Source organism: Hyposmocoma kahamanoa, unplaced genomic scaffold (genome assembly GCF_003589595.1).
Source record: "Hyposmocoma kahamanoa isolate Upper Pololo Valley unplaced genomic scaffold, ASM358959v1 65, whole genome shotgun sequence".
NCBI classification, from domain to species: domain Eukaryota; kingdom Metazoa; phylum Arthropoda; class Insecta; order Lepidoptera; family Cosmopterigidae; genus Hyposmocoma; species Hyposmocoma kahamanoa.
In genome coordinates this window covers 9,601,094-9,616,073 of record NW_020653853.1, presented here as the reverse complement: position 1 = coordinate 9,616,073, position 14,980 = coordinate 9,601,094, and the positions used below count along the sequence as shown (strand labels likewise).

The 14,980-nt window shown below is 35.3% G+C and overlaps 1 protein-coding gene across 1 annotated transcript in view; it reads left to right on the top strand.

The window, feature by feature from the left end:
* LOC113231519 overlaps window positions 1-14,980 on the top strand; it is a 96,971-nt gene that overhangs the window by 24,530 nt on the left and 57,461 nt on the right. Inside the window, exon 3 of the mRNA XM_026465843.1 lies at window positions 5,994-6,035. Within this exon, the coding sequence (XP_026321628.1) occupies window positions 5,994-6,035 (42 nt within the window). The remainder of the gene's footprint in view (window positions 1-5,993; window positions 6,036-14,980) is intronic.

The window sequence follows — 14,980 nt, the reverse complement described above, 5'->3', positions numbered from 1 at the left end:
CTGTGTCACGGGTGCCATGGACACACAAATAGACAACAACAAATTACGTCCAAACTCACGAGAGCAGTAAATGTAGGCCATACAAATATTTATCCCGGCTCGGGAATCGAACTCAAGACAGTTTGAAGTTAATCCTTGCTTGACGCTAAGTAAAAATGTTTTGTAATAAATACACTCTTCTTAAAATATATTAATGAATTATCTTCAATCTTTACAAATATTTTGCGTTTAATCTTCTCATCCATTCATCTTACGTGCGTCAATATAGCAAAACATGAATGGCCGGATTCTAGTGTACATGCGACGTCACTATAGCACAAGTTGTTCATGTTAATACAGCCGATGCCCTGAGATACATGACCCCCTACCATTCTATTTGGTTCTGAGTAGATCAATGTGCACAAATGTGTTAAAGAAACTGAACTTTTAACCTGTGAGCCATAAATTTCATTTTGGCATGATTTCCTTATTGCATCATTAGTGAACGACGTTTCAAGATTCTTGGTAAGCCAAAAAGTCGGAATTTCTTTACACTTTTCTGCAGAATGCTCAAGAATGCTCTCAGAATTAAACGTTGGCTAGGGGGTCAGGTATCTTAGGGCACCGACTGTATTAATCATTAATGATCTCATTTAATGTGACCAACAGAAATACTTTTCATTTGCATAGTAATACAGCGAAGAATCGATCAGCTGTTTGTTTGCACTGTGGGGGTCGGCAACCCATAATCCCACATATGTGGCGACTGGCAATACGCCGATGACACCATTCCGACCCACCGGACCAAAAATATATCATAGAGATGTACACACTTAATTTTCCGAGTAACTATTATTAGTCATTGGTATTTTCAGCTACTGCATATTACATTAAGAATTTAGAAAGATAAATTCCTAAATAGCTACTTCTGTATAGATAGATGTCTTCATTATTGACAAAATAAACATCGAATTGAAATTTTCACTGGGTAACATAATGTATTTATAATCTTTCATGATACCGAGCTATATAATTGGTAACACAGAAATTTAATTTTCACACTATACTACGTCTATGACATTTGATGTTATTTCATATGAACTTATGTCAGTTTATATTTATTATTCATGAATACTTGTCTCAACTCTATTCTTGAATGAACGAAACTCGCATCACAATCTTGTAGTGGAAATTTTCACATCCGCAATGGAAACCTTACATTATGTCATAGAAAACTATCACTTTGAGTTAAAAATACAAAACTTGTACTGATCAACGAAAACGTATTTTTTATGTGATATTGTGAATTTTGTTGAATGAATGATTGTGTTTGGGTTTGCATCGAGTATAGATCCTCTTCCACATTCGTCGTAAAGGCATTTATGTCAAAATAATTAACAAAGTGTGTATGAGTGATGGTAAGAGTGATAATGCCGTGGTAGTCTAATGGTTTGACCTACCACCTCTTAAGCAGAAGCCGTGGGTTCGAATCCGAGCACACACCTGTGACATTATCGGAATTTATGTGCGAAATTTAAATTGAAATACCATAAGCTTTTTGGTAACGGAAAACATTGTGACGAAAAGTGCACGTCGAAGAAGGTTCACAAGCCTCGGAAAACGTGTGAAGAAGTGAAGAAGTGGAATATGGCATGAACCCTCGCTTGAAAGGAGACCCGTGCCCAGCAGTGATACGTATAAATGGGTTGATGATGATGATGAAAATGATAATTAACGATGTAAAAGTAACACATCAAACGTACATGAGAAGCTACGAAAGAAACCGCTGAATATTGGAGCAAGAAGCAAATCTTTAAGATCGCTATTAAAGAGATGGCGAAATAAGTATCTTTTGTGAGTATGATTAATACAAGCTTATCTCTTTCTTAGTAGACGAACAACATAAAATAAGCTGACAGCGCACAGTACAGCAATCTTTATTACACCATAATGTGTCATAAAATTCGAAACAGTAATGATACTTTGTTATATACTTCTGCGGTAATTACGAATCTGAATCTTTCAAACCATTACTCAACAGATCTCACAAAATACAAAAGATAAATCATAGGTACCGCTAATATATTGAACAAGAAAGGTACGAAGACCACGAGCGCCATACAACGTACGAGGTAATATACAGCAAAATGGTGGCAATTTGTGTGAAGCTATTTTCTTGTCATGACGGGTATTTAATGTTACACATTCTTGTAAAAAAGCTTTTTTATTCTTACCAATATGTGACGTTAGTTAACGTGAAGCTTGAAAGTACAGCAATAGTTTTAACTTCGCCTTTTCTATAAACTCTAAAAACAATTAAACGGCCATGTACTTATTTCCATAATTGTTTAGGCTCACAAGTCAATAAATCAAAGATATTAGAAAGTATAGAAATGATCACTGGAATCCGATGAATAGAATTTAATGTAGGTTTGTAGCTTGAAACTTGTTTAATTTGCTTCCTAGAACTGGAATTAAGATATTTAGACCATTCATCAAGACAATTTGAGCTGTTTATTACAGAGCTACAATAACTAAATAAAGCTTGCGTAAGAACATGAATTAAAGCACCTATATTATATAACATCACCACGTCCGTGTATTCAGCCAAGTTTAGCATAAAACGTTACACGTCTTTGCGTTGTTTAATTACACGAAACAGATGGGAACATTTAAAGCCAAACGAGCAGACCATCGCAAAGCGTCTAGATTCTAAACTGCAATTTATATGATGTAAGTTGAGAAATTTTCACGATATTTCAGAAGCGCTCCAGCGAATATGCTTTCTTGGACCATCTTTGTCTTGGACAAATGACACTAATTTATTTAAACGATATTATTTCTAACGGACTTTCCCGACACCCCCCTTGTAAGATGAGACTTGACGCTCGTTATTTATTTTAGACCCTTTATTAAATCACTTTCTTCGGAGACGATGGAAATACCGAGTTTTAAAGATTTCGCATTTCTATTTTTGGACGGTGAAACATAAACATTTAATAAATCTCCTGATTTAGAAATGACAAGCCTTGACGTATTTCATGCAAATGTGGGCTATTTATGATACTTTTCATAATAAAATTACAATTCATATCGTTTGATATTCCTATTTCTGGCTAGGTCTTCATTGAATCATTTACTTCAGTCAAGTTGTTAATGCAGTTAATTACAATTTGTAGCTATACAATGACAGCCGCTAAATCTTGTCTGAGGTGCTATGTCAAATATTATATTTTTTTAAATACTGCACACGATTTTGGCTTTATTTTGATTCCTTAATAAACAAGTACAATGCCTAATAATGTTATAGTCAAGCTAAGGATATGGGAAAGCTCAACAATGGCTTGGCTCTTTAGGCAATAATGCTACATAAGACAACAAACTACTGCCAACAATGTAAAAACTCAGAACCTGTGTTTGTTTCTCATCTAGCTTTCTTGCCAAAACCATTCCATTGCAGTAGAAAAAATAAAACAATGCTTCCACACGACTCTGCAGTTACTTCATACTGACCTATATTTTAAAATCGGATTTCAACCATTGCCAACAAACTCCACGAATCGCATTAATATTTTCAATAAAGACTTTTGTGCAAAAATGTATATTAAATTATGCTCTCCCTTTCGAAGGTTGAATACAATGTGAAATTTTCTGTTAGGTACTGTCATTGAAGATCGAAAGATTATTCGCTTTTCGAGATTCCATTATGGTTCATCGAAATCTTATTTAAAGCTCCTTTCAGCAATTTTTAAAATTAATTTGGCTATTGATGCTTAGTTTTGGTGTCTCGAACCTCTTATACCTATTTAAAAAATACTCTGTAATACTGCGAAATACAACGAAATAACGTTAGCAATCCTATTTCTTTCAATTCGGGTTGTTCCGAACTAGTAATTTAGTTAGGGACAATGCAATTTAGTGTAGTCCCGTACACACGATACTGAGTCACTGTTGGACTTACCGACTTACCTCTATGTATGTGGCCGCAGTTGGACTTACGGCCAAATTAATGGATGGCCGAGTGGGATTCTCCCGTTAGATTGCGAAGATTCGCTCCCCGGAACACGTGAAGAATTAAGAAAATCCTAAGAAAGAAATTTCCTTTTAGTTGCATTTTTAAAAATTAAGCAAAATGGTTGTCGTAGGTAAGTAAACTTATATTTATATCTTCCAAAATAAAATTTTCCATCCAAATGACAAAAAAGTACTCAACATTAAAAACAAAATTCAATATTTTTTTTTACAGATTTTGTCGCAACATAGCTAAGGTACGCCTCTTAATGAAACGGTGGTAAAAACGTTAGATCTTCTTGGTTCTAGTTTTCTTTTACTGTCGAGACTGTCACTTTTCGACTCTCCTCATTGTGGCCGGTGCTGGAGGAATCATGTACCTCTTATATTCTACCAGAAAGAGTAGTGTTTACGCGCACTACCCGGAGGGAAACGATTTACAAAAATCACTATGCAGATGTGTGTCATGATGTATGATAATATAAAGAGAAATGTTGTCATACAGTATATCGAATGTGTCTTAAAATAATAATATGTAACACAATATGTTTTTGAATCAAATTATAACAACACTAGTTAAAATGGTTTCTAAGTTTGTTTCTTGATGACACTAACCCTAAAATATGCGATTTCTGAATCGCGGAGATTTTCCAAAATTGAATGACTTCTCATGAGTATTTTATATTAAAGTGATTCAAGTTATTATATCTTCAGTTTAGGATGTATCTTGAACCCACGCCCATTATTTGAGAGAGGTAGCAAGGACGCCTAATTGTAAGTCTTGTCGCAAATTCACGCTCACCCGGGATATGACGCGGAATCAACTCCACGATTGCGTCCCACGGGACGGCCCTTAAGTACAATTGTAACAAAATTGTGTAAGGTGGGACACCGCCAAGTTTCCTTATTCACCATTCACCAGCATCATTCGTTGGTTAGTTCCTGGGCGTAGTAAGGAGTACCAGTTAGCTGAGCAATTCACTTTACCAAACTCTACACCCCTTCCTACTTCATGTCTAGGAAAATTCACGGATTATAAGCTTTTCACTTTATTGCAAATGTATGCATTGATATATATTTATACATATATTTACAGCAGCATCAAGCGGCGCGAGTCGAAACACTAATAGAATTTTCGGTTCAAATAGGGTTCTTGCAAGAGACGTTTCTATTAGAAAAGTTTCACTTTAGGACTTTTTCATCTTTTATGTATACATGTAATTTCTGTGAATGATAACAAATTATATTTACGGAATCTTGTTTGGACTTGTTTTCAATGGAAATTTTGGACAATAATTATTACATAATTGTGAGCAGAGGAAGAAAAAAAGCGTCTCGAACAGAATCGTAAAAAAGTTAGATTATAAGGTTCTGCATGCCCCATTGGAAGACATGCGAGATTATATGCATGTACGTATGTTGTAACTAACGAACACTTTAAAGGCAGGAAGATTCTATAATCAATTTAACGTTAATCCGTGTTTCATTATACTGGAAATCAATCATTCTATCAATATTTGCTGTTGTAGAAAAATATTGCGCTGCATTGAAAAAAGTCGTGAATATAAGGAAAACATGTAAGTATGTAACTGAAATCATACGGAATTTCTTTCCGAATTTAACAACAAAAGAAACATTGTACCACGTCGGATTTATTTTATATTTAATAGCTCCTAATTCATATTTTGTGATAATTGTTTGCTTTGTTTTATTTTCGTGTGTGTGTTGTGTCTCACCAATGCCTTACCAATGTCTCATTTATTTTGTATTTAGTAACTCCTAGAATTAATTTGTATTTTGTAACAAATTGCTTTCGTGTGTGTGTACACTTTGTATCTTCCTAACAGTCAATGTACTATTGAACATTAGATTATTATTAGATTGTTGTTTGAGTCTTCGTGGCATCTTTGGTTCACATTTCAATTGCCCTTCCTTATTATCGCTTCATATTTGATTGTTACTGTTAAAAAGTTTATATTTTTGTTGTTGTTATATCGTTTCAGGTAATTTCTTCGCAATCGGAAATGTCAATCGATTCCCTCCATGTAAGTATAATTTTTATATTATTTTTAGTATTAATGTTAGGAATTTGTATAAGTTGTTTTCATATGATGTACTTGTTAGTGTTTTTTACTTAAACATTGTTATTTCCTAAAATTGACAACTGTATTCTCTAGGGTCAGTGCCTTCCGGTTATAAAGCAATTTCAATTATTTTCACTGACTCATGTGATTTTCCTGTTTCAATTATGTTCTAGCGTAATAATGTGTACACAATGGGTTTGTTTTTAAAACCCATTGCATTCGCATTTATCAATTATATGTTTATCGCCAGTACTTGTTATTAAGAATAATAAAATGTTTCGCTTCCTGCAGCGTGATCAAAAAGTTCATTCATTACTCCTCGTGTCGGATCGTCTCCTATCGCGTCTGCTCTTGATAACAATTTCTCCATCTATGTGTGCTCTACATCTGTGTGATAGTTTCAATGAGTCTGTAGTGTGTTTTACTAACGATTACTATTGTCCTTGTTCTTACTTTATTTTCGTTTTTCTAGGGTTACTATTTTTTGTATGTTACTATTGACTGTTCCACCATATAGGTGGTGATCTTGATTTGGGTAATTTATGCATCGATATTTTCAGTGAAGCTCAATGCGTTGTTCTGTGGTTTTTTATGAAGTTCTTGTCCATATAAGATTTTCATTCAGAAACGTATCTATTTTCTCAAAGCATTGCGTGCCTTTTAAAGGAAAATATAGTGTGTTTATTAATGCAGTTGCAATGTGTGGTGTTTTTATATTGTTTATCAGTTTCGGTGTCGCGTGTGTGAGTATTTGTGTGTTGTGCGGTGCTGCAGCGGTGTGCGTGCGCGCGGTACGTGTGTGGGTGTTCCTGTGTCGGCGAGCCACGGCGGATCGCGGTCGGCCGCCGGCGCCAGTCGAGTTCTGAGCGCCGCGGGGCTGCCGCGCTCTCGTCGCGTAAAGCCCTAACTCGCGATCCCAGTAACTTTGTCCACTGGAAACTTTTCAACGCATTTTCGGCCGGATCCTCGGTTCGCGCATCGCTATTATTTAGAAATCTGAGTCGCTACGTAGAGTGTCGCGTGCGAGCAATTATGCATACACTGTCGCGCGTTTATACGAGTCGGTCGGTCTATTTTTGAATATTCTCTAAACATTTCACGGCGAAGTTTTCGAAACGCAGCCGGAGTCGGGTTAACGGCCGCAGCGTGTGCAGCACGCCTGCATCACATCTCTTGTGTTTTTGTTGACGGATAACATTTGTGTTGTTAACCTCCCCTGTTGAATCCGAGAAACCTTATCTGTAAGTATGACCCCGGTTGATTTATGTATGATACTAGCTGTTTGTTTAGGTATATTTTGCCACATGTGCAAATGTATGAAATTTGAGTCTTTTTAGGCGGCCATTTACGCATTTTTTTAAATGTTGATTATCCAATATTACATTAGTTGAGGTATCGATTCAGTGAACAGAAACTTATTTTCTAGTGAAACTACAAACAAAGTTCAACGTTGGTATCGTATCGATGACCACCCGTGCATGTGTTGAGTGAGACCACATCATGTATGTACATGTACACAATCGTAAATATCTAGCGACGTACATACTTGTGTTCTGTTATGTACCTACTCGTGTGTACTAATATACGCAAGCACTTTATTACTTACGAGAATCTTATGGCCTTTGTATACGAGTTTATTGTTCTGTACAACACTACTCACTCACTCTTTGAATAAAAAAGTTCTATATAACACATTTTAATAATTATCATGACTAAAGACATGTTTCGTTCTTTCTAAAGGCAACGTAGCCCGTGGCTGTTTTTGTCAATTGTTGATGAGTTTAATGTAAGTTGTAAAGTTTATAGCTTATTTCCACATACCACATTTCTTCCGTGCTTATTTCTAAATTTATGTTCAATTTAGTCACCAGAGGGCACTGTTTAATTAGATTTTAAATAGAATTTTATTTCTATTTATTAGAATCACAACTGCCGTAATAATCACACAGCTTAATAAAATTTCACATTTAAAAGTGCCTCCTTATCCACTTTACAGACGACCACGACCAACGTGACGTTGCTTTTCTTCCGTCAATAATCCTATAGACTCAAACGGCTTCAAGTTACCTTTTCACAGAAGCACAACGCTAATAATAGAATCCACCTTTTTGGAAACTTTAAAGTTGTATAGATCAGTTGGTTTAAACAGATTATTCAAAATGACACAACGTGCATTCTGTGCTTACATACACTAGAATTAGGACTATATGATTTTAAAATACAATAATATACTGGCAGCGATCTGCTTTATACGGCTACTTTAATGCTTTAGTCAAGGTATCTGCCATCCCTAGGGTCGCCGAGCTGGTCCATAATTTTTTTGGGCGTCGTTTTATACAAAATATTGAACTAGGACCCACGGACCTGAAAGAATTGACAGAATTTCAACTGAAACGTACGAATATGTTACTGATGGTACCTTTAGCTTTTTATTTTCAGCTCAGCTGTGGAGCCATTCCATCTGCGGATATTTTAGAGTTAAAACAGGGCCAAAGTTTAGACGCAGGTAAATTGAAAACACCTTATCCATCTTCACAAAAAAACATATTTGTTTAAGCAGTTTAAACAAGTATGTACAAATATTTACAACATAATGTATTATTTATGACGTTGCATATTGTGCTATCTAAATGTGATGTTTGCTCAACTTAACCTGAACAATTTTAACCTTAGATTTGATTATCGGCAGTTTGTTTTATAACTGTACCGTTTCACACACGATTGTCGTTCAGAATGGTACAAAAAGCTGCACAAGTCATGACAGGATACAGTATAGGCCTAGTTTTAGTACCGGTGAAGGAATTTTCTATTACTAATGATAATAACAACACAGATTTTCCATAGATAAGGATCAAATCAATGTCCTTCCATCTAATTGACTTTGTCTAGTCTTTAATACAGATAAAAAATATAAACGATTGGAATAAATAATTACGCAAAACTTGATAAGCACCTGACACTATACAACAAAACAGGAAAATCCTATTTTTTATGATCTGGCTTATTATTTGTTTTTGGTAACGGTTTCTAAATTTTTGCAATAAAAGAAAAGTCAGTATGTAACCATTAGTGGCTACTAGGTTCTTTTAGAAAAGCGGTTTTAAATATGCTTCGAGAGGAGGAAACCTTTTTGCTTAAGAAAAATATAGACAGAATCAAATAATGAATTTGTCCGAAAAAAATATCTTTAAATCATGTTCATTAATCAATCAGGGCATTTTTCGGGCACAATGAAGATAAATTATGTTGGCTATGTTCAATAATTTATTAAGCACAATGAATAGAATTAGTGGAACTTCCACAAAAGTGTTGCTACGGTAAAAGAGTTCATGTCTAGTAAAAGAGTTGATCTATTTTCATATGAATAAGGATTAATCAGGCTTTTGGAGCAAATAGCTTTTCTTGCTAATCAGGAACATTGTTGCTTTCTATTCTCTGCTTCTAGGTATTGTATGAAAGATTTAAAAGTAGCTTGTAGTCTGGTTCTGGCATATACATATTTAGTACGTCTTTATATTGAATTCGTTACGAATTTACTTAAAATATTAAACGAAATGACTATGTTTAAAATCTCAAACATAACGATAAATGTCGATAACCTCAAAATAATTATACATTGGGTTCTAAACATTTTTTTTTTATTGATACCAAGTGCCGGGACGAACAAGTCGTGCGCCTGGCGGTAAGCGACTTATCCACAACAGTTGCATTGTCAATCAGAGCTTTAAATTACAAAGAACTGAGAGGCACTACCACTGCTCCCGTCACCCTGAGACACAAACTGACAATTCCCATGTACCTGTAATTTCACCAGCACCCTTACCCTTCGAAACCGGAACGCAGTAGTGCTCGCATTACTATTTAGCGGCTGAAATGGATAAGGTGGCAATACTTTCCTGGACGACCTCTTTCACTAAGGAGCTCTACTGCTACTAAAATATGTTTATTTATATTATATAGATATTTCATTCATTTTTTTTTTCATTGTACCATAATACGAGCATTTTCGGAATCAACAAGGCCCCGTAATATTTCCTATGATGCTAGATGGAATTACCATCGTGAATAAACATTTCCAGATAGTAATATCCACCGAAACAACTAATAGTGACATGTACCGGATTTTAACCTGGACGATTTAGCTGGCAAATGCTGTTATGAAAGGATAAGAACTCTGCATAGACTATCTATTCTGAAACTATTCAAGACAATTTAGCGCGAGTGACAATTGACAATTTGGACCGGACTCTCGTTAATTGACTGAGCGATTAAGTTTCATTACTCAACGTTTGTAAATATTGATACAGATATTATTACTACGGTTCCCAGCAAATGCTACTTTGATGATCTTTCTATAATCCCTAAGCGATTTTTGATGGCTACTGCAACCATGAGGGTGCGAACGTCAATTTCTATTGAACTAAAATTTATTCTAGGAGTTTTGTTTGAAATTTCAGTAATTACAATGTAAACTTTACTCTTTGCAGGAACGACAACAATTAAGCAATTTCCTGAAAGTTTACTAGAAAACGAAAGTTATGTACTCGAATAATGTGACTCCGTTAAATATACTTTTGTTACAAATTTATAATAAATAGGATGTCACGGAAAACTTGGGTGTCTTTTGCCATATTTTCACTATTTCTACGGTTTAATGACATATTGTATTTTGCTTTGGGGAAATTCCGCGGACATTAATAGAATTTTTGTCCTGCATACAGAAGCATGCGGTTTAGGCAATTTTGAAACTGGGCCTATGAGAGAGAAGTTTAAAGAAATTCACTTTCTTAAACTTTATTGTAAGAAATTTTCATAAAAACTGTGTTAGGGGTAGACATAGGTAACACGAAGATAATAAAACAAAATGGCTGTCAAAAGACTTGTGTCTCTATAAAGACACAAGTACATTTAAGGGGCAATAAGATTCAAAACTTACTTCACTTTAATGTTGAAAATTAGCCATTTACGAAGTATAACACAAATTTAACAAATGATACAGCTTCTACGTATATCGAAAATCCATGGCAGTGATCCGTCCTTTCGTTTGTTTCTATCTATGATACGATTAAATAAATATTGTAAATGATATATGTCAACAAATGTGAATTTACTAAGAGCAACCTTTACAGATTCTTCCTAAATTAAAATTCTCAAGGGAATCGGATTCGCAAAAGAAAAGTAGAATTCAATCGATTTGACGATTTCAAGTTAATTAATTTGCTTACCTATGAAATAAAGATTATTTTGACTTCTTTACAAAATCTTCTTTTGAAAATTCTCTACAAAATCTGAATGATGTTTTTTGCGAAGCTAGTATTTACAATAGCAAAGTAACTTCCTGTTATGAATAAATAACGCACACACTCATAGCCCTGCACTAGGGAAACATAGACAACCACAAATTGCACCAAAACTCAAGAGAGAAATAAATATAGCCCATACAAATATGTATCTCGGCCCGGGAATCGAACCCGGGACCTCAGTGTGACAATCAGCATGATAGCCTCTCGGCTACATCGAACACAAAGAAAATTCACTCGATCCAAAGACAAAGATCTTCGACAAGCACATAGAAAAATTCGTAAGGTCTGCTGGTTCGTTTCGTAGCTCAGTTGGGAGAGCGTCACTCACGGTATGACGAGGTCGCTGGTTCTTGTCCAGCCGAATCGAAGAAATTTTTTCTTGTGTTCGACCTTTGTATTAATAATTCTAACAAACTAGTGGAGTAATTGCACAAAAAATAATTGCATATTATGGCAGTAACACATCGTGATATTCAATAAACTTAATATTCCAGTTATAATGTTTTTCTCAAGCTTTGTGGCGTCGTTTTGTCGTCAGACAAACACAGTTATCATTATTATCACCAATAAATGTTTGTTTGGACTATAGCTTAGAAACTTTTCCCTGTGTCTACTGCAGCCATGTGATGTTTGATTTCTATTTAATCACATGGAAAATGTTTCAAGATTACAACATCCAAACAACAAAGATGATGTTAAGGAATTACGTAGTTCATGCATTAACAATACTATAGTAAAATTTTCCACGACGAGAAAATTGTTTACTTATTTGTCAAACAGTAGTTACATTGAGTAGTAAAACTTAAAACGCAGTATTAATCCGAATAAATTTGTTTTCAATAGCAGCAGAGCTTCTTGTGGAAGTGTTCGTCCAGGGAAGTATCATCTTACCTATGTCTGCCGCCAAGCAGTAAGGTTAATATTATTGGGTTTCGGTTTCAAATGGTTAAAACGTGATGATGACATAATAGGCACTTGTCATCTTATGTCTCAGGGTGACGGGTGCGGTGGCAGTGGCTCTCACATCTTTGCCTTTAAAGATTTGAGTGGCACTGCAAATGTTATAGACAGACGTGTCGTTTACCACCACGCGCACGACCTGTTCGTCCATTATGTCTGAAATTTCCACCATTTTTTGCATTGATTGAAATAAATTTTGCAAGGAGTTGTCGTAATGTCTTCTTGTCTTAATGTTAAATTATGACGTAGATAATGTTACCTCCTTGACTTATCCAAAAAAGCAATCAAAATTGTTATTATGAGTGACCTTTGTTCAGGCAAATTTTTCTAAACAATGTCCTCTAATTTATTCTCAATTTCTTTTACCATATGATAAAAAAAATCTTGTTTACACGTTTGCGTCATAATGATATCCACAATTGTAAATTATCCACAAACATAGTTTTGCAGTATACGAACTAATGCTTAAATCCAAGGCTCTAGAAAGTCGAAGGTAATGATGCGCTTATGCATAAAATACACTTCTAAAACAAGGACGTAACACAGCAAACTTTTTCACATTTTTTTTACTTCTGGTTCACATAATAGAGCAAGATGCAAGAAATCCCCGGACCTACGAAGTGTTACGCCACTCCGGGTCGCAAGTGTGCCGCGTCGGCCTTAAAACCGTCACTGGTCTGCTATCATCGCAGGCGCATATCTGGCGTTCTGGCGCCTCTTAATTGCTGCAGACTAATAAGTTATTATTATCAGTTTGCGTGCGCCCCGCCTCCTGTCAAGCTGGATATGTTTGTACAAAGTGATACGCACACAGAGAAACCAAGCACGTGTTCCACATTGCCCTCTCTTCTCTTTAGCTATCACGTGGACGATAGATAAAATACAGATCTGTAAGACGCTTGTTTACCATTGTCGGTTATCTTCACCGGACTTCAATGATTGCTTGTCTACCTACATCGTTATGGTCCCGTGGCGCTGTACCGTGATAGCTTTTGACTGGTTATTCTCTTGTTTCTTTCACAAGGCACTTTTTGTCTACACTTCCATCAAAGTACTGTGTTTATTTACTTATTTACGTACTTATCACTGTTTTATTCATTATTGTGTATAACATGGCAACTAAGAATGCACTTACATGTAAAGCTTTAGACCTAACTACTGTATATACTCAAGTTTAGTTACATTCTTATTTATGGCCCGAGTAAAGCGATAAGTTATAAGTAGAAGTACATTGCGTAGCGAGTTCAACATGTTCAAATATGGTACATCAATCGTCCAATGGGCCACGATATGTGCCTTTACTTACCACTTCGCACTTAATTTGTATCAACCGGCCATTACAGACGGTAGCGTAGTAACAAGTTAATGCCAGAAAATATTGTGTACACTGACATCACAATACGAGGCGGGCATAATTTATTCATTTAATCGTTGACTGACTGCTTACGTTAATATCACGTCGACTGGATTTTGTTTCTAAGCGACGCGAGTTTTACTGGTCTGAAAGAGAAATAGTATGCGAATTCAGTCCCGTCATATTAGACTATAACCATTCAATGGATGTATGCCTCTCCAAATACAGTTTACGTTATTGTCATTACGTGACGCACAAATTCACACAAACAATCGCCATGCTTGGTAAGAAGACTATCACGGTAAAGTTGCTCTCATGTATCATCGATCTTATTTGTACTTGCGGGGTATAAACGAGGTTCTTTTCAACACGCACTTTCTTGGTTCTCTACATTCTTTGGCTCAGTGGTCCCTACTTCCCTTTTTAAGGTTTGGTTAGCCGTGTGGCGTTCCCTATCTCTTGGATTAATACTAAGTCGTTTTTAAAGATACGGTAGTGTTTCTGCGATTGACCAATACAATCTTTATTGATTTCATTTTACATCAACGTCTTTTAATTTTTTTTTATAAATTCCTTCGCTAAGTAAAGCTTTTTATGTTACTTCTCATTGGCGTCGGAGCAACGCCAGGAGTTATTTTCTATGGACGGATTCTGAACGTTATCTTTACTTCGGATGTTCATCCATTGCAAGTTCAGACTAGGATTTTAAAATATTACTCCCGCCATTTGCTTCTTTAAACTACTCAAATTTAAAAGAAAAATACTGGTGCACAGGAAAATGCAGTTGCTGTTATATAGATTTTAGCTTCAAAATAAATTGGTGCAAACTGGATTTTAGTTTCAATAATTCTACCTCATCTTTATTCCTTAATCATGAATTCATTATACATTTTCATTTTGTTAAAGTATTAGTTTCAAAACCAGTAAATTCTTAATGTGTATTAAGTTGCTAAAATGTCCAAACAAAATATTATTCTTTACTTGACAAATACATACAAGGTTCGAAGCCATTTGATGTCTATTCGCAGTTGTTTGTTCACTCGTTATAATTGTTAGTACATCCTTTAAGGTACTTCACTGCTTCCTTGGTGGAAATAGCAGAGGCCATATCTCTTTATAATAAAGGTTTCCATAAAGTTATTGTGCGTATCAATTTTTATATTAAAAGTTGTGCAATATTTTAAGAACTGACAGGGCTAGTTAGTTATATAGTTATAAAATACTCGTGTATTTCATGAAACTAAAGGCGAGTAACTGAAGACTTACAAGGACCTTTGAAAGGTTTTCTA